General features: G+C 41.1%; 1 protein-coding gene and 1 long non-coding RNA gene across 2 annotated transcripts; one reads left to right on the top strand and one right to left on the bottom strand.

Annotated features, from left to right (window-relative positions):
* Window positions 1-495: 495 nt before the first annotated feature.
* Window positions 496-1,250, top strand: LOC147179510 (uncharacterized). The gene is made up of 2 exons (XR_015094164.1): window positions 496-573; window positions 897-1,250. It is a non-coding gene; the product is annotated as an uncharacterized LOC147179510 (long non-coding RNA).
* pan2 (poly(A) specific ribonuclease subunit PAN2) lies at window positions 733-16,460 on the bottom strand. The gene is made up of 26 exons (XM_086069587.1): window positions 16,362-16,460; window positions 15,672-15,977; window positions 15,430-15,599; window positions 15,227-15,347; window positions 15,077-15,154; window positions 14,731-15,001; window positions 12,962-13,307; window positions 11,927-12,023; window positions 11,702-11,821; window positions 11,513-11,632; window positions 11,293-11,421; window positions 10,552-10,751; window positions 8,203-8,351; window positions 6,882-6,988; window positions 6,709-6,807; window positions 6,529-6,617; window positions 6,315-6,450; window positions 6,108-6,245; window positions 5,971-6,030; window positions 4,323-4,413; window positions 4,084-4,241; window positions 3,857-4,000; window positions 2,333-2,512; window positions 2,145-2,238; window positions 1,046-1,249; window positions 733-973 (listed from the first exon to the last, which is right to left on the bottom strand). Exons 2-26 carry the CDS (start codon window positions 15,957-15,959, stop codon window positions 939-941), a joined length of 3,624 nt encoding a protein of 1,207 aa, XP_085925713.1. The 5' UTR covers window positions 15,960-15,977; window positions 16,362-16,460; the 3' UTR covers window positions 733-938.
* Window positions 16,461-19,288: the final 2,828 nt, after the last annotated feature.

Consider the following 19,288-nt stretch of genomic DNA (forward strand, 5'->3'; position numbering starts at 1 on the left):
CTCCCACTAATTGTTCCCACCCACATGCACCACAAAACAAATCACACGCAATCGAATGGACCAAAGACCTTGGCCTCACCCACCCACATTACAGTAACCCCCCCCCCCCCCTTCTTCAACCGATGGCACACTTCATTTATTACCAATAAACCCTTTGCAATATGGACTGTGTTGGTTTTGAATTATTGCTAGGAATCGTAGCAATTTTTTTGTTTTCAATTATGAGCAGTACATTTGGCGTCTGGTTAAAAGGACACATTGAGCCAGCAGAGGGCACTAGTGCTTTTTAAAACGACAAACTCCCCTCCCCCAATAACTAAAATCTAACTTTGACAAGCCTTGCGAACTATATTTTGCTTTAAAAGTCCTATTTTTGGTTAAAGTCAAAGTTTAATTAGGGAAGAAAGTAATTTTAATGAGTGAATTTTAAACACAGTAGCCTACTTACTTCCTGATATTTTCTTCTTCTTTTTTAATTCACGCAGGGATTTTTGTAACGAAACAGCACAATCGTGTCAGTTGTGGTTAATAGCTAAGGAGTATTTTTTTTCTTTGCTTCACCACATACTGTAGGTAAGCACCTTTTTAAAATACAATACACAATCTGCTCATTATTTCACAGCTCGTAGGTTGAGAATAATTGCACAAAATACAGTAGTAGCCCTTTTTGTAAGCGTTAGTGACTTGATATGAAATCTTCATTTTTCACAAACACATCATAGACGACGATAGTTACTGGTGCTCACATTCCATTTCTTTATTTACACGCACCAACAACTTTTATAAGCAAAAGAAACAAACATTTTGGGTTTTTATAAAAACGGCACTTCCTGTTCTCAGAATGATTTCCTAAGTAAAAAGTGCAAGCGATGATGAAACATGATGTGGATCTGCAGACATGATGCAGAAAAGGAAATGGTGATGACATTGGTGTTGGGTCACAGGCCGATGACAGCAGGAAACACCGCAGCGCCTGCCGGAGGAAGAAGAGTCGCGTCAGTCCATCGGCACAGTGCCGCACATTTCCTTCCCCATCATTTCGTACTTTTTGGGCTACCTCGACCGTCTCCCGCGTCCCCGTCTGGGACTTTCCAGTCCATCTGCCGGCCTTTTTCATACAGTCCCTTCAGGACCTTCCTGACTTCGTCGGAGCCGCCTCCACGACTCATTTCTAAATACTTCCTGTACAGCTGCAGGGCCGTGCGGGCGTCCTCTATGCTGTCATGGGTTTCCCCCTGGATGCTGAGGTCTGATAACAGGAGGAAAGGACATTTCATGTTTTTTTTTTTTGCATCGAGGGAAACCTAAGCCTGTCAGCAAAATGTTTATTGGATTGACTGATGTCAATCCAAAGCATTTCAATACAATAAAATAAACCTTCATTAGTAGGGTAAATGAAAATCTGCGATACAGAAAGAACATAATTTTACTGACGTCCGACGGAACCCGTGTACCTGGAAAACCATAACTTAGCATGATCCCTTCCTCTACCCACTTCATTTGCATCAGCAGTTATCTAGCTAGTTATACCTACAACCCCCCAAAAAAAACACATCTCTGGCCACTTTAGAGTGCCTCGTTGTCGGGCCTGAGTGCACGTATGCCACGCAGAGACTGTCGGAAGTGAGGAAGGGGGAACAAGTCCGAACAAAGGTTTCAGGTGAGCATGGTTACATTAGAGTGCCTCATTGTCAGCCTTGAGCACACACGTCACGCAGAGAAAGGCGGAACAAGGAAGGGGGGGGGGGATTAAAAAATAAATAAAAAATAAATTTAACTTGACAGTCAGCATGTGGACCCGGCTTTGGGCTGTCATGGCCTCTTTAGAGTGCCTCGTTCAACGAGTGCCTCTCATGCAGAGAAAGAAGCCTTTTTCTATATATGTGATTTTTTTTTTAATCATCTAAATTTGTCAGGGTTGCTAACAACACACCGTAGCGTGTAAAATTGTCCCAAAACACAAGTGTCAGGGTTCGGGTTGAGTCTGCGTGTGAGTATCTAGCATGAGCTGAGGCTGACAGAAGCTCCCGCATGCATGTACTAAATTCGTTTATGCATTTCACTGCTCACAAGGAGCAGCGGCACTGTGAGAGTGCTATAATCCCATTTCATGCCCCCCCCCCCCCATCCCTTGGCAGACTTACCAAGAAAGTACCAGGCGAGAAACCGCAGTGATATCATCCTCTTCCGAGGCAAATGAAAAAGGTGGACCGTGTCGATGACTTGGTCTTTGAGCACCTTGAAAGAAGCAATCAGTCATAACCACGCTCTACCCAACTCTTAAATGACATCCCACCGGATATCGAGTGAGTGGCGAGTGAGTACAGTATACCAATAAATTGATAACTCGGAAATCCTTCTGTAAGCCGTGGCCGACAAAGCGGACTCCCGTGTCGATAAGGAAACGCAGCTTGAGGTAGGTGGACTTGAGCGTGGTCAAATGCTTGGAGGAGATCTTCGCATCCAGGTCACCCGGTTTGATGCCGGAATACTGAGTCAAGTAGTCCACCACCTGCACGACATTCAAACGATTCCACTGATTATCCCATCACTTAATTGAGCAATCACATAAAAATCGATTTCGCATTGAACACATTTGCACGTACCCACCGGGTGCAGCTACTACTGTTGCCCACTTGGCTCACCAACATTCGACTGTCGTATCTGTGACTTTGAGTGTGTTTGGCTTTAAAAGGCAGGGCCTGATTTGGTGAGTGACGTGGGTGTCAACGAATAAAGTGTAGAGTTGATATGAGACGTTCTTACTAGTTGTTGCCCAGTTGATTTTTTTGCTTTGTTGAGAGCACAGAAAACAAAAAACAAAAAAACGTTCATGTGAAATTCAAACACTCGCCACTAGATGGCAGGAGTGAACTTCACAACCACCAGCCACTATCAATTTGCATGGTTACTAGGGGTGGGAATCTTTGAATGTCTCACCATTCGATTCCGATTTTTGGGCCTGCGATTCGATTCAGAACCGATTTTCGATTAGGGACGATTTTTGATTTAAAATGATTTGATTGACATAGATTTTTGCTTCAATCTATAGATGTGCAAGGAATTGTAATGATCTACTCCAGTCTGACTCGCTAATGCTAATTAGCGCGCCACTCATGGTACTTTTATCACTCAAAAGAACGGCTCCACGCTGGAAAAAAAAAACTTTTGTTGGAATAACTTGATCGTGACTTTTTCCTTCTACTCTCTAATGTGGCTACAACTGAACAGTGTATTAGACTGCGTGGAACCACACTGCCCCTCAGTGGCCAAACCGGGTACAACATGAACAGCGTTCCAAATAAAGGCACACACAGACAAAGGCAAGAGAGTATAAAATAATTTAAATAAAATCGATATTGGGATATTTAAAATCGATTCTGAATCGTACTAAATGAGAATCGCGATTCGTATGAGAATCGATTTTTTTGGCACACCCCTAATGGTTACCTTGCAGTCAACCAACAGTACCTGTTGTGTTGTGAAGGGTCCGACCGATTAATCCGCCGGCCAATTTATAATGGGGCAAATTAAAAAAATATTTTAAAAAGTATTGTAAAATAGTCAAATTAAGTCAGCATTATTGACCCAAAAAATGAAGTTACTTTATTCATAATATATTTTTTAAATGAATCATCATCTGCCAAATATATATATACTCCCACCCCCGCAAAATAATTTGTATGCCTTTTTTCCATTTTTTGGTGCAGGTTTGTCACTTAAAAATCAAAAAAATCAAACCAAGGGTTCTGAGACTGTGACAACAAAGTGGATGCTGTCTATTAAATAAAATCTTTAAATGACGAAAAAACGAGTGAGGTGTGTGCGTGGCCGACAAGTCGTCTTCAGACATCACCTGCTCCTGCGTAGAGATGTAGTCGTCGATGAAGGGCACGCCCTCATTGGGCCCCTGTCCCCGCACGCACGTGATCCTGGCCACGGACATCTGGCTGGGCTTGATGGTCGACTTAGTGCCGTCACTGCGTAGCTCCGCCTCTTCCTGCCGGCGCACACATCACTCATATCCCGTTTTGTTTCTTTCGTGCGGTTTCACGGGGAAACCCGCGCGACCCGCTCGCTCACCTGGTTGAGCGTAACAAACTCCGCGTCCAGGCCCACCAGGTCGCTCGCCTGCGGCATCTCGCTGACCATCAGTGGGATGAAAGTGGCGTGACTCTTCCTCTGCTTGCGAGCCAGCGAGGCCTCCGTCAGCAAAACGCTGGCGTCGATGGGGTTCTTAACTGGAGAGGCGGCAAAGAGCGAGTCGCTACGGCAAGACGTCCTTACGCGGGCGAGCGTCACGCATGAAAAGTGAAACTCACTGCGAAGGTCGTATTTGGTGTGGTAGTTTCTCTTGGCGTAATACAAGATGGCGGGCACTTTCCAGCTCATGTCGAATTGCGCAGCTTCGGTCTGTGAAGTTGAAAACAGTTTGACAACAAATCTGGTCTGGCTCTTGAATACTTTTGGCTGTCTGAGATGTCGTGAAACTTCGTCTCTTCACTCACTCTGTCGGAGCTGTGTGGCATTTTGTGGCCTCAAGACCAAAGGTTATGAACTCATTCGCTGCCATTGACGGCGATAGACGGCAAAAATTCATTTGAACTATTTCTATTAGTTTCACATTTTTTTCCACTTTTGTTAACAAGAGTATGAAAACCTAGAATTGTTTTATTGTATTAGAACAGATATAAAATGTCATGCGATTAATTACGATAAAAAAATTTAATCGCCTGGCGCCCCTAATTTTTAATAAGCCTTTCTTTTAAAAAAGAAAGAAAAGATTATTCAAAAATAAACAAATTTTTTTTTTTTTTAAAGTAAGAAAAGATGATTAAAAATTAGGGGCGTCAGGCGATTACATTTTTTAAATCATAATTAATCGCAACTAGGGAATAGTTAACTCACGATTAATCACAAATTTTATATGTTCTAAATGTACAATAAAAAAATTCTAGGTTTTCATACTCTTGTTAACAAAAGTGGGGAAAAATGTTTTAACTAATAGAAATAGTTCAAATTAATTTTTTAAAAGTCTATAGCTGTCAATGGCAGTGAATGAGTTAAAATGGTTTTGAGATTTGCAGTACAATTAATTTTGATTTCATTAGTTGATTTTCGTTTTCAGAGGTGGTTTGTTAGTTTTTTATTAGTTTTATTTGTATTTTTTATGCTTAATTTTAGTAAAAAAAAAAGTTTTGCTGTATTTCTGTATTCTACATTGCTCACGAAGAATACGTCACAGCAAACAAACAAGTGTGTCGGTCAATGGCAGCTTTTCCAGACTCACTTTCTGTATTTCAAAAAAGTGGGCGAGGCTGGCTTGCCAGGTTAGGTGCTTTATTATTGGTCGACTTTATTCCTGACGTTGATATCGTTAATGCTGTGAAAAAAAACTCTGTTTGGCTTCAGGTTAATTAAATTAAGCAAAAAACTAAACAAAATAAAAACGAGTTTAAATAATATTGTCATTTATGTTTGTTTTTAAGAAAGTGGGAAAACATTGGTTATAAGTTGGAAATCAAATTTAGGATTTTATTTTAAGATCATATCAACCAGTGCTATTTTGTACTGTCTACAGGTGTTAGTATATACACACTCAACAAAAATATAAACGCAACACTTTTGTTTTTGCTCCCATTTTCCAACTCAAAGATCTAAGACGTCTTCTACATCTGTGATGGTGAGCACTTCTCCTTTGCCGAGATAATCCATCCCACCTCACAGGTGTGCCATATCAAGATGCTGATTAGGGCACAGGTGTGCCTTAAGACTGGCCACAATAAAAGGCCACTCTGAAAGGTGCAGTTTTGTTACGTTTTCTGGGGGTCAGCACTGACTCTCTATCACAGATTTGAGATTTGAGATCTTTTGAGTTCATCCCCTAAAAAATGGGAGCAAAACCAAAGTATTTTTGTTGTGTATATGTTCCGCCCCTTCGAAACAAAACCAACTGAGTGATTGACTCGCCTTGTCGATGGGCTCAATGAGGAAATCGTTGAAAAGGTACCACTGCTGGTGCGTGACTCCCTGAAACAAACATTCCTCATGCGGTCACGCCAACAAGGAAGGACAAATCGCATTTTGCCCGTCACAGCGTCGCTCACCTCTTTTCTCTGGTGATACGTTTCTCCCACTTTGATGTGCGCCACCAAGTTCCCACCTGCGCGGGCGTCAAGGACATGCGGCACGGTCACCACCAGGTCGTAGAGGGACGCGCCATCGGCCTCCTCGGTGTCACTCAGCTAACGGCGGTGAGAACAGCGTGAGCGGCCAAAACTGACGGCGACTCCTTTTCTTGATTTCTCCCTCACCTCCTCGGCTTCTGGCCAGCTGCAGATTTCCAGTCCTTGGGTTTTGCTGATGGACATCTTCAACGTGAGCGGGATCCACATGTGTCTCAGGTCCTCCAACCGGGTGAAGCCCTCCATGTTGCAAACATCCTCGCCGCTGGAAAAAGGTCGAGCAAGGTCAGATGAAATGATGTCAGCGGCGAGTTGAAGAGAAGGGAGGCGCGGCGGGTCTTACTCCAGGCACCACTCGGTGGGCATGGGCGGGGGTTCTTTAGGCTTCGCAGGCTCCGATTCCTCTTTTTGCCTGGCCTTAGTGAAGGCGTACTATGTAGAGAATCACAACCAAATTGGGGATTGGATTGTGCACACATTTTGGTCACCTCATTCACCCGAGTGTATAAAATGATGAAATTACCTCTGCCTGGACCTTCCAAAACTCCGCCTCTTTAGCGCTGTTCACCTCACAGTTTATCACCAAAACATCGGGGAGACATCGAATGTTGCGTGTCTGGACCTGCGGAGGCGCACAGAGACAACAAGAGTGTCGCCGCACCAGGTCATCAAAGTGGGCGCCATTCCGGAACTCACTGTGGGTTGATACTTTTCACAGTTTTCACACCACGCCTGTGTGCTCTGCTCCAGACAGATGCTCTTCTTCAGGATCTCGGCAAAGTCGTACTCCTTTATCGTTTTCTCTGGCAGGTCAGATGAACAGCAGAGTGAACAAAAAAGGTCATGGTATTTGCGTCAAGCGAAGATTTCATTGCTAGTCCCAGTTGAAGTTTAACTCATTCGCTGCCATTGACGGCTATAGACGTCAAAAATTCATTTGAACTATTTCTATTAGTTTAACAATTTTTTTCCACTTTGGTTAACAAGAGTATGAAAACCTAGAATTTTTTATTGTACATTTAGAACAGATATAAAATGTGTGATTGATCATGAGTTAACTATGAAAGTCATGCGATTAATTACAATTAAAAAATTTAATCGCCTGACGCGACTTAAAGATAATAAAAAATTCGGGGAGTCAGGCGATTACAATTTTTCATTGTAATTAATCACATGACTTCACTAGTTCACTCACAATTAATCACAAATGTGATATCTGTTCTAAATCTACAATAAAAAAAAATCTAGGTTTTCATACTCTTGTTAACAAAAGTTGAAACAAATGTTAAACTAATAGAAATAGTTAAAATTAATTTCTGACGTCTATAGCCGTCAATGTCAGTGAATGAGTTAAACATAAACATAGAGATGCAACGAAAATAATTGTTTTGGGGTTTGAATTTTATTTCGGCCGAAAATGCAAATTTTTGCCATTTTTGGCCGAACATTTTCGGTGGCCGAATATTCGGTGCATCACTACATAAACACAATACAAACACGTGTGGCGCTAAGACAGCATGACTATCGGGTTCTTGGTCACATCCCTCAGCCCTCTTCCCCTGATTGCTCAGTTTTTGCCAGGTGGAGTCCAATTAAGCTATTGGAAGCGTTTAAATATGAGTGCAGTGGTTCTTAACCTTGTTGGAGGTACTAAACGCCATCAGTTAACCTATGCACAATCACCGAATGAAAAATAAAATTTTATTTTTTTCCCCTTCCAAATTCAAGACATACTGTATAATCATTTAACACAATATTGTGTGGGCATAAAAACTTTTTTTTAAATGGAGGGCAGTGAATGAGTTTAAAAAACACTTTTCAACAGTGCCATTTTGGGGCATTGTATGCATAATTTGAGGGGGGGAAAATTAATTGATTCTATTTTGGAATAATGCTGTAACATAACCAAATGTGGAAAAAGTGAGGCGCTGTCAATATCTTCCGGATGCACTATGCTACTTCTGTCTTGTTTGTGACATTACGATGCCAAAGAGGTGAGTGAGCCCGCGCTGCTCACCTTGAGTGTTCTGCTCGGGGTAGTGCATTGTGAAGAGCAAGGTGAGAGAGGAGCGAACGGTCTCCTTCCCACAGCGACACAGGCTGCTGTTCTCCACCTCGCATCCAAACAGCTTCCCAATGGCAGACTCACCGGACGAGCCCAGAGAGCTGGAAACATAAGAAGCTTCTTTTGGTTTCCTTAGTTGAGTACAATTTGGTAAGATCATTAAAGGGATACTTGACTCATTGAGCCATTTTCAGCAGCAAAGTTCATATTTTATCCAGAACGCATTTGTTAACTTTATTTTTCATGTACAATTAATACATCTGAGGAAGTAGGCAACGGTCAACCATGGCTCAGTTTGCTGACCGAACCATGATTGGTCGTTACCTACTTCCTCATCACAGGTGATGTCATCTTCAGTCAACAGCAAGTGGAAAAAATAGTTTTTAAAGTTATTAACTCATTCACTGCCATTGACGGCAAAAATTCATTTTAACTATTTCTATTAGTTAAACATATTTTTCCACTTTTGTTAACAAGAGTATACAAACCTAGAATTTTTTTTTATTGAACATTTAGAACAGATATAAAATTTGTGACTAATCGTGAGTTAACTAGTGAAGTCATGCGATTAATTGCGATTACAATTTTTAATTGCCTGACGCCCCAGATTTTTAATCATCTTCTTTTTTTAAATCGCGTCAGGCGTCTTAATTAATCGCATGACTTCAATAGTTAACTCACGTTTAATCACACATTTTATATCTGTTCTAAATGTACAATAAAAAAAAATCCTAGGTTGTCATACTCTAACTAGTGAAGTCATGCAATCAATTACAATTTAAAAAATTAAATCGCCTGATACCCCAAATTTTTTTTTTTTCCTTTTTTTTTTTTTTTTTTTTTTTATACTGATGAACAATACTGAGCTCTTAAAAAAAAAAAAAAAAAAAAAAAAAAAATAGGGGTATCAGGCGATTTAATTTTTTAAATTAGATACCCCTAATTTTTAATAATTCTTTCTTTAAAAAATTTTTTTGTTTAATTTTTAATAATCTTTGTTTTGTTGTTTTTTTTTTTAAAGAAAAGATTATTAAAAATTAGGGGCGCCAGGCAATTAAAAAATTTCATCGTAATTAATCACATGACTTCACTAGTTGACTCATGATTAATCATACATTTTATATCTGTTCTAATACAATACTAAAATTCTAGATTTTCATACTCTTGTTAACAAAAGTGGGAAAAAATGTTAAACTAATAGAAATAGTTCAAATAAATTTTTGATGTCTATAGCCGTCAATGGCAGTGAATGAGTTAATTGTACAAGAAAAAGAATGAAGTTATCAAATTAATTCTGAACAAAAGAACTTTTTACTGCTGAAAATTGCTCAGAGTCAAGTATCCCTTTAAATTGATATTTCCCCAAATACTGCAATTTGATTTACATTTCTCTATTTAAAGTTTCAGCTTTAAGCCTGTAGTAAATTATTTTAATATGACCTACAAGTTAATGTAAGTTACATTTAGTACATCTCATTCCATTCCCGGTGTTGCACAGTCAATAAACCTTTATACCGACTTTTCGGTAGCGCACAACCTATATTAGCGAGCAAATGGAAGTGTGCCAACAAGTACAGAATAATTACTTTCACCACATACCGCTAGATTACACTACATGAGCGTGCGTTGCGGATCCACTCCGCTCCGTCTTGACTGCGTGCTCCGGACACGACAATACCATGGACAAAACTCACCGGCTGCGCATAATTGCGGTCCGGCAGCTCCGTCGCCGGCAATTTCCCGCCGTGTCTCGCGTTTTTACTGAAATTAGTAATAACTTGCCGTCCACTCCCGTAGCTTCTGCTTTGATGTTCCATGCAGCATCCTTTTTATAGGTTGTCCTTATAAAAATGATGTGCCGTGTCATATATACGTTTGTGGCTTTCCACCTCCATTATAGATCTTTCCTCGTCCATGTTCGCTGATGTTTAAACCGTTAATAAGCACCTGGCCTGGCTCCGGTCATTAGCCTATGACGTTTTGCTGACATGATTGCAAAACAGGATCTGGCGAGTGTTTTATTCTAAAAAGTAACCGGGTTTTTTAATTTTAAAGCTGCGTCGGTCTTCCTGTCCCGCTCGATGTGTTCTGTGCTACTTTGCCATATGACGGATGCCGACGGCTGCGTCATCCGGCAAAAATAGAAAATAGGTCTATTCGTCACTGTGCCACAGTCGATCCGCAGCCGGTGTAATTCGAACAGGCTGATAGAATGGAAACGAATCGGCTCCGCCGCCGGAGCGGAGCGGAACCGCAACGCACACGCATGCGGTGTAATCTAGGGGTTGGGGTGCTGCTGACCTGCTGCTGGCCCCCCTGTAGGCCTGTGGCCCCTCCTGTTCTTGAGTCTCCTGATGCAGTTGTGTGAGAATGAAGCGGTTCCAGCTTTGGATTAGGCGCCCGAGTCTGGCCTTCCCCGTTTGCTCGTCAGAGTCCGCGAGGATCAGGCCCAGCGCCGACGCTTCAGGGATGGTGCGAAATGCCCGCAAGAAATTACTTGCCTTGATGAGAGGAGACAGAAGAGGATCCTGTCAAGCAACGAGTGCCTCCCGGTCTTTATAGATCTAACGCACATATGGAGGCTCTGCTCATCTCTCAGCTTTCTCAGTGCAGAAGTAATATTAGTTGCACTATACTGAAGATGTACAGTAATTTCTGGACTACAAGGCGCACCTAACTATAAGCCGCGCTCGCTACATTTGGGCAATGCTACACATATAAACTGCGCCCGACTGTAAGCCGCAGGTGTTTTTAACGTTAGCGCACCGGGTTCCCGCTACTTTATTTTCCATAATGAGGGTGCAAATGGTCTCACTCTCGTTGTGTCTCTCCTACTGTATTTAGGCTCACTTGTTTTTTTTGCTCTGCCTGACGCTCTTTGCCCTTCCTTTATAGTGCGCCCCATTGTGGTCTGATGGATAAGTCGCACCTTTGAATTAGCCGCAGGGTTGAATGCAAGTGAAAAAAGTAGCGGCTTGCAGTCCAGAAATGACTGTAATTCTCTTTTGTTTTATCTGTCAAAAAAAGAGAAGCTTAACTGACCTGACATGGATCTCCTCGCGACAAATCCAACATGTGGAAGAGGAATCCAAGCTCGCAGGCCAAACAGAACTCCTTCTGACACAAATGATTCTGCACCAGACAGCGAATTGGCTCCAGGAAATATAAAACCTAAAGTGCCAACACAAACCATAAAATATTTAGGATTTAACAAACAAATCAAAACAACCATTTTATCAAAAGGATATAGAGTAACTCTCACCTGGATCATGCAGTTACAGTATGCATTGGGGATGTGAGGCTCAAGGCCGGCGAACAAGGTTTTGTTGTAATGTTTGAAGTCAAAATCCTCCAGTCCCAGTTTGGAGTATTTAATTGTCACCTACTCAAGTACAAGAATGTCAGTCGTACATGAGGTACAAGAAACCTTCACGTAGAGAAAAATACTAACCTTTCTATATTTCTTGGGCACCATGTAGAGATGTGGCTCTTCGTCACGCCCAATTGGTGATTCTGGAACCTGGTTGTAACTGTCGTAATCCTGCTCCACGTCTTTTATTTTGTAGGGAACCTGAATAAGGAGAGAAAAAGAGATGAAACCGTGAACGCTACAAAACAAACAACACTGCTGTTATCCGCATCAGTGTTTCATATACACATCATGTTTTCAACATGCCTGGTTGCGGGGACGAGCGCGCGGGTTTGCTGCATATCCGATGAATCCAACGGTCTTTATTGTCCGCAGGATTTCTGGGTCCACAGGAGGAGCTCGTCTATGAAACAAAAAAATACAAGCTTTGGTATGTCACTTTATCAGAAGTAACTATTTTTTCTTTAAAGAAAAAAAAAGGGAAAAAAAGAAGTAACTAGTTTGACGGTAAATCAAATGAAGAGATATTCCTTCACTGTGCTGCCATCTTGGTTTTAAATTTGTTCTCAAGCTATTTTCAATACTTTAAATTGGTTAATGATGGGTACAACTAATAGATGACGTGCGGCCAGAGTAATAGTATTGATTTGTGAAATAATATGAATATAACCATAGTTGGACATGCCATAAACGGTTTCCATCCAACGGTGATGATGTGTGTGCAATGACTTCAGCCTGCTGATATCAATTTTGTGTCTCAGCAAACTTTTCTAATCTTTAAAAGGTTTTGATTTTCCAGTGAAGCACACTGCCTGGCAATATAAAGACTAGTAAAAATGGTTAAACAGCAGTGCTTTGTACCATTTTTTGCTTTGTCTACTCAAAACACTGTCACCTAATATGGAAAAAATATGATGCGGGTTTGACGTGACAGATAAAAATCAATGGTTACCCAATGTTCTTGATTAAAAGAGGGGTGGGTGGGTTGACTCAACACAACACTCACAACTGTTTGACAGTGACTGCAGATAAGAGAAGTGAGTGAACTTCCACACAGTAAACAGATCTACATGATATTTCTTTGCAGCGAGTAGTGACGCCATACATCTCCATTCTGGATGAAGTAAAAAGTCTCCACTCACTCTGACTTCCCCAGCCTGCCCGTGACTCATCCCAAAGCCTGCGAGCAGTTTCGTTTTTTACACTGGCCAATTCAAACGGGTTGCGGTCCAACAAACAGAAGTTGTGGATTTCATTCAAATTTGGTATATTGGTAAACATTTCTGGGAGAATGAATGATGTTATCCAAATGACTCACAGTAAAACGTTGACGCCTGTTACCTGGGGCTGGGTGTGGCCAGCGCGGCGGGCCAGTCTGACAACAGCGGCTCCGTGCTGGTGAGTGTCATGGGGATGAGAGAAAGCGGCAACAGGTCGTGGTTCCAATCCAGCTGAGGCAGCGTGTCCACAAGGCAGGGCAGAGCAAACTCCGTCTCCCGAGAGTAGTCATTGAACGAAACATCGGGAGTGTCCGACCACAGGTGCGCGCATCCCCCAGAGTCCCCGAAGGCTAAAGCTTGCTTGCTGGATGATACGTCAAAGCTCATCAGCAACTGGCCCACCGTGTTCACGTGAAAAATATCCGCTACGTTGGCGAGCCCGGTGGGCTCGCAGAATTGGCACTGACCTGGAAGGGAGACATTGGACAGATATTTAGCTTCAAACGGCACGAGCAAGCATCACAATTCACATTTTACACGAATGTATACCAATAGATGCACAAAGGTATATGGTTTCAAATAGCCCAAGAAGAATTACAGTACAGCACACCTCTCATATTGCTAAACAGCCCTGTTCAGAGAAGTGTCCGACTGCGGGATGTCTGGTTTTGCGTTACCATGGCGACGAGTGGGCATTTGTCTGGGAGATTTGTGGACGTGAAAAGTTTTTATATCCTTGCATTTGGCTGTCGTGACTAAAGCTGATGATGCTGTTTTTGTGTTGTACATCACTTTCCACCAGAATAAAAAGATTCTTACATGAATAGCTCGCATTACAGTGAAATGTAATTATTGTTACTTTTGTAAAGGTGCTTATTTGAGCAGGTATTCAACATGCTGCTGGGAATGTAAATTGTGACAAATTTGGTTGTAAAAAAACACTATCAATATTTTATGTCTTTATTAAATGGAATTGTAGCCAAAGTAGAGATAGACCAATATTTTTTTTTTCTGGGCCTATACTAATTATTAATTGTTGAATAATCCTAAATCCAACACTTAAGTTAATTATTAAATGTTTTTTCTTTTTATCTTAGATAATGGATATCTTTATTGTAAAATTCTAACAAAGAGTGCAGGGAGCTCCCAGCCTCAATAGCATGTCTTAATAAGTTCAATAAAAATGTAAACAATAGCTCCTTAAAGTTGTCTACATTTAAGTTTTCCAAAATGTCACTCTAACTCGGTGCTTCTCTAATAGTGGAGTGGGCCCACCTTTGACCCAGAGGAACATTGGAAGATATTTTTCTGTACTAGAATTTTAAGTAATTGCAATAATTACAGTAATTACACTACAGTAGATAGCAGCGGCACTCTTTACTTTATTTATCTTTAAAATTCGGCAAAATTGATGCTAAAGTTATTCTTGATTGTGAGTTGATTGATATTTACAGTATTTCTTTTTTCTTTTCTTGAATGTTAATAATGATAGCGCTGTACTTTTAAAACTTTCTTAGACAAATTATACTATTTATAGTTGTGGCAGAGTTGGAGCGGTGGGCACGAAATATTTAACTGAAATGTTAATGTTTAAAATATTTAATTTATGTAGCTTTATTGTAAGTGCAAACAAAATCTAAGCGTGAAGGAATTTCCAAGGCTCAGCATGAGAAGTTAACTGAACATTTAAACCAAGAAATAATTCCCTGGGCTTTACCCAATTTTAAGATGATCTCTTATCGGCCGTCAGATTTTTTTTTTCCGAAAGGCTGATGCTGATATGCATAAAAATGTAAAATATCTGCACTGATAATCAGCCCGGCCGATAATGGGTCAATCCCTAACCCAAAATTGTCAGTCAGTGTAGTCCAATTGCAACTACAGCTGTACCTGTCTGCGAGATAATGGCCAAGCGTGATGTGTACGTAGGAATGAAGCGCAAGAAGAGCGGGTCCACATGCACTTGAAGTGGCGTAACAGCTCGCATCATGCGGAGGTCGTACACCATGAGGAAGCGGTCGCAAGCCAACCCGTTCAGTCCTCGGCTGGAGAAGCCGCAGGCGGCTAAGAGGTTGCCGTGCACGTCGAAATCTGACAGGCTGCCTGAGAAGGCGTCAAACTCATGCTCCGTCTTGAACGTACGCAGGTCACGAAGTGTCACCTGGTTTTAATAGAAGGACAACATGACCACTGGAAATTGGACATCAGATTTCACTTCCTACTGGAGCCTCCTTACCTTGCCTGAAGTGTGCCCACAGAAGAAAAAGCGACTGGTTTGGCGCATGATTGCAACTCCGGGGACCTCCACGGTGAACTTTTAGGCACGTCAAAGATACCATGAGTTAAGAACTGTGTCAAGTGATACTGTGCTATATGGGAATCTCACCTTTTGAGTTTCCTGAACTGTATTCAAGTCAACTTCAACTACATAGTTTTGTAGTCCTCCCATTATCAACATATTGTTGTCAGTCATAAGGAGACTATGCATATCAGCGCCTTCCTCCATCCTAGAAAGACCGATATGTCATCAATTGATGATTGCGATACTAAATCTGTAATCAAATTAGATAAAAAGAAGGCTCTCCGTACGGATAATCAAACATGACGAGGCCCCCACGAGTACAGCATTTGAGGTTACACTTTGAGAGGAACAGCACGCCTGTCTCCAAACTCTGAATGTGTCGAATATCATCAGTTGCATGAACTTGAAAAGAAGAGTAGCGGCCCATCGTGGAGCCAAAGAATGACATAGCGTGACCCTGTATGCAAGGAGAAAAAGACATTAGACGTTGATTTGAATAAAGGAACACCGCATCACAATCGACGCTCACTCTGTGGTTTCCCGTCCAAAGCATTTCTTCCTGTAGGTCAAAATGTGTGGCTGTAACAGGGACGCCAACTTCAGAGACGACACTGTGCAGCTCAGAAAACATGCCCTCCATGAGATGCACAGGTTCAGGGACTGTCACGGTCAGACCGTCTGCATCAATCTCAACACCCTGCAGGAGGTTGTGGTTGATGTGGGGATCCAGGGAGGGCTCCAAACCAGGATCCAGAGTCCCGTGAAGGCTCGGAGAATAGTCCCCCATCCCAGAGTCCAGACCGTCATAGTTCATCATGGGTTCAGCTAAATCAACCTGGAATTAAACCACATGGTCTGCGAATGATACACGCTAATGAATGTGATTGTTGTGTTAGTCGAGTTGACAGGACATGAAACCCCTTCTTCGCGTCGGCTAACAGTTAGCTGGCTAACACTGTAATGATTCAACGAGACTTTTAAACTAGTCTCCTAAATTTTACGAGCCAATCATTAAGATAAGAGACACATTATGACGTTGTAGTGCACAACAGTAACGAGTTTACAGATCGCAGATGTTCACCGGCCGTGTACAAGTTTTAGCAGGTTAGCTTATGGCTAACAAGAAACACAGCTAAACTGCCGAACACAGTCAGTTCCATTCCAAAAATAAAAATAAATAAAAATCTTCTTTAGATTCAAAACCAGAAGCGATACATACGTTATTGCCGACTTGAGGTTGAAGTTTGATTTTCCTCCCATAATCGGAACTGAAGTCACAACAAAAACAATAACACGCGCATGCACCCTAAACACATCCGGAGCAGTGGCGGTGCGTTCAAGAGCACTTTCGTAAATTAGCCACTTCAAAACAAAACGCATTTAATTATTCATATAACTTTATTTAACTCTTTTTAATGTAATGAAATGTGTTTTATTTCCTCAAATAGATTGAAAAAGATCTTATCTTTCTAGTGTAGAATAAATACATAAATAAATAAATACATTTAAAAAAATGTGACTATCGTATTTTGATCGTTTTGGATATCTTTAGTAAATTGTTAAGGGACATCGGTGACATTTACTGATATTTTTGGGTTTCCCGGTACCAGAATAACAAGGAGATCGATTTCAGCGAGTGGTTATTAATTTAGTTGTTTATTTATTTGCTAAGCTTTGTAGAAACTGGAAGGAAAGTGCCAATTAATCTTTCTAAAACATTCTTACAAAAAAGAAGAAAAGAAAAAAAGAAATCAAAGGAAAAAGAAAATCTAATTCAAGTTGTTCTCTTTTTTTGTTATGACAAAATCGACAGGATAATGTGGAATGTGGATACACCGTTTTTCTTCATATGCTTTGGATTGTCTTTTTATTAATATTTTGTCATTTTCACTTGATATGTCTTAATGTAAGGAAATAAAGACACTGATTTGAAGTTCACCTGAGGGATGCCCATTAGGCAGGGAAATCCCTGCACTGACTCATCATCGTTGATACCTTTAAAAGAAACCCAGCGACGCTCATCATTCAATATACTGCAAGGAGAAGGGATCGGTGGACAGCATAAAAAAACGGAAAAAAACCAAAACTCAAATCGACCATGACGTTTGCTTGCAAGACTTTACTGTATATTTTCTTGCCGATGGCCGCTTCTGCTTGTTGGTGCGCTGCCGGTGAAGAGAGTGAAGATCTCTGCGTGAAGATGAGGAGCAACTCTCTGAAACTCAACCAGCTCGCAAAAAATGTCTTACTACAGGTACGTGCTTTGGAATAAGTCCTGTCAAATACACCTTGATTGAGAAGTGCATTTTATAATCACTTTAGTGAAGAAGAAAAGAAAAAAGACAGCCAACCGTTTTTGGAAATGGCTTCCGTGTAATCTATAAAGTATAGCAGTTAATGAAAGAATGACTATAGCCCAATCTAGGCCTATGTGAATGCAAATTCTACTTGAATAAATAAAAAAATAAAAACATAAATAAATATAAATAAAATATAAATAATTAATATGTTCCTGCATTGACATGCCACCGAAAATGAATGTGACACCAGGCAGCTGATTTTTTATTAACAGTGGAGTGACAATGCACGGGAAAATGTTTTACAGGCACGGAATGGATCGAACGAAATATCAAGCTTCACAGACTTCTTGCCTGACTGGATGCAAGCCGGAGATCAGTGTAATGAGACATTGAGCCGCCACACTGTAAGCAACAATACACACACCGTGACATCAGTTTGGTATGCATGCGGATAATTGGAGTTGCATTTAAAGTAATTCGGATGTTTGTTTGTTTTTTGTCCCACCTTCAGCATCCATGCATTGAGAAGATCTTCAAGGTGTTGAGCAGCTATAAATCGGCACTAAAAAAAGTCGCAGAATTCTCATGCTGTTTAAAGTTTGTCTCTCAAGTGCAGCCAGCATTGCATGGTCTGCACGAAAGCATGAGCAAATGCATGAAAGTGGTGAGTGGCCTTTATAAGTATTTACCAACTTTAGGAGTCAGGCGAGATAAGTGATTAATATGTTGGGGTCTCTGTGCAGGACAAGGCGGTGGAACAGCGTTACAGAGAGAATGATGATTGGGAAGAGGAACCGCTGTGCCACTACACCCTGGACCGACTCTTCTCCTTCTCCATTGTCACGGCTCGAGTCTTTGCAGTTGGCCATCTGGCTGGGCACTCTCAAAGCTGGGCCCACAAGTGCATGTATGAAAGAATGCACCGTGATCATACTGATCAAAATATCTACAGTCAATTGTGACTGACCCCCTTAAACCTCATCATAGGCATTGGTGTGGATTGTATTTCCAATGGAAAGTCCCCCTAAATATTTTAACGATATTTTTTCTAAATATATTTATTGTATTTATGACTATTTATTGTTTTTGTATGATCCCTATTCACCCTGTCTGAAAGTTGCACAATAAAAATATGGCTTCAAAATGTGTTGTATACAGTATGTCTTTTTTCCTTAGTTCATTAATGAACACACATTGTAGTTCCAGTTATTCATACGTTTTATTTTGCGTCTCTGAGGTCAGGCCGTGGGGGCAGCTGCGAAGCTTAAAAGACCAGATTTCTCTCCCCTAAGCCACTTTGTCCAGCTCTTACCTAGGGATCCTGAGGTGTTGTCGGACCCGCTGGGAGGCGTCTCCTCGGCGTTTCATGGGTCGCAATGTCGGATCTTCTCGTAGCACCACCACCAAGCTTTGGGAGAATTTTCCACGGACTGGCGAGGCAAACCTAGAACTTTTTGGCAAGGAGCATTAGCGCTATGTTCATAGACGCAAAAATGAATCATACCAAGAAAAGAACGCTGTCCCTAATGTGAAACACAAGGAGATTCTTATCTTATTGAATAAATGTAGAAGGAGCATTCTGTCAGGAGAAAACACCTTTCAAAATTAAACCCTTCAAACACGCATTTTTTCTGATGGAAACTTTTTTTCTTTTCTTTTTTTTTTTACTGATTTTGATTCGCGTCCCACATAAAAACAACATGGAAAAAATTGGGGTTTTCTCATGTTTTTAGTTGTTATAATAGACGACTGCAGATATATGTAACATTTTAAACATGAACATCATGCAAATCAACTTGCAATAGTGATTGGTTAGCAAGTATCCAATCGTGAACCAGAAGTGTTG

The sequence above is a fragment of the Leptonotus elevatus genome, chromosome 2 (genome assembly GCF_054856555.1).
Source record: "Leptonotus elevatus isolate MCC_2025b chromosome 2, RoL_Lele_1.0, whole genome shotgun sequence".
Classification (NCBI taxonomy): domain Eukaryota; kingdom Metazoa; phylum Chordata; class Actinopteri; order Syngnathiformes; family Syngnathidae; genus Leptonotus; species Leptonotus elevatus.

Bases quoted from the DNA above. Each gene is read 5' to 3' on its own strand.
- pan2 (XM_086069587.1), bottom strand. From the start codon at position 15,959: ATGATGAACTATGACGGTCTGGACTCTGGGATGGGGGACTATTCTCCG. The intron at 8,352-10,551 runs GTCAGCAGCACC...TTATGTTTCCAG, and splicing joins TACAGGGGGGCCAGCAGCAG to CTCTCTGGGCTCGTCCGGTG. The intron at 4,414-5,970 runs GCGAGTCAATCA...TCAACTTCACAG, and splicing joins TCATTGAGCCCATCGACAAG to ACCGAAGCTGCGCAATTCGA.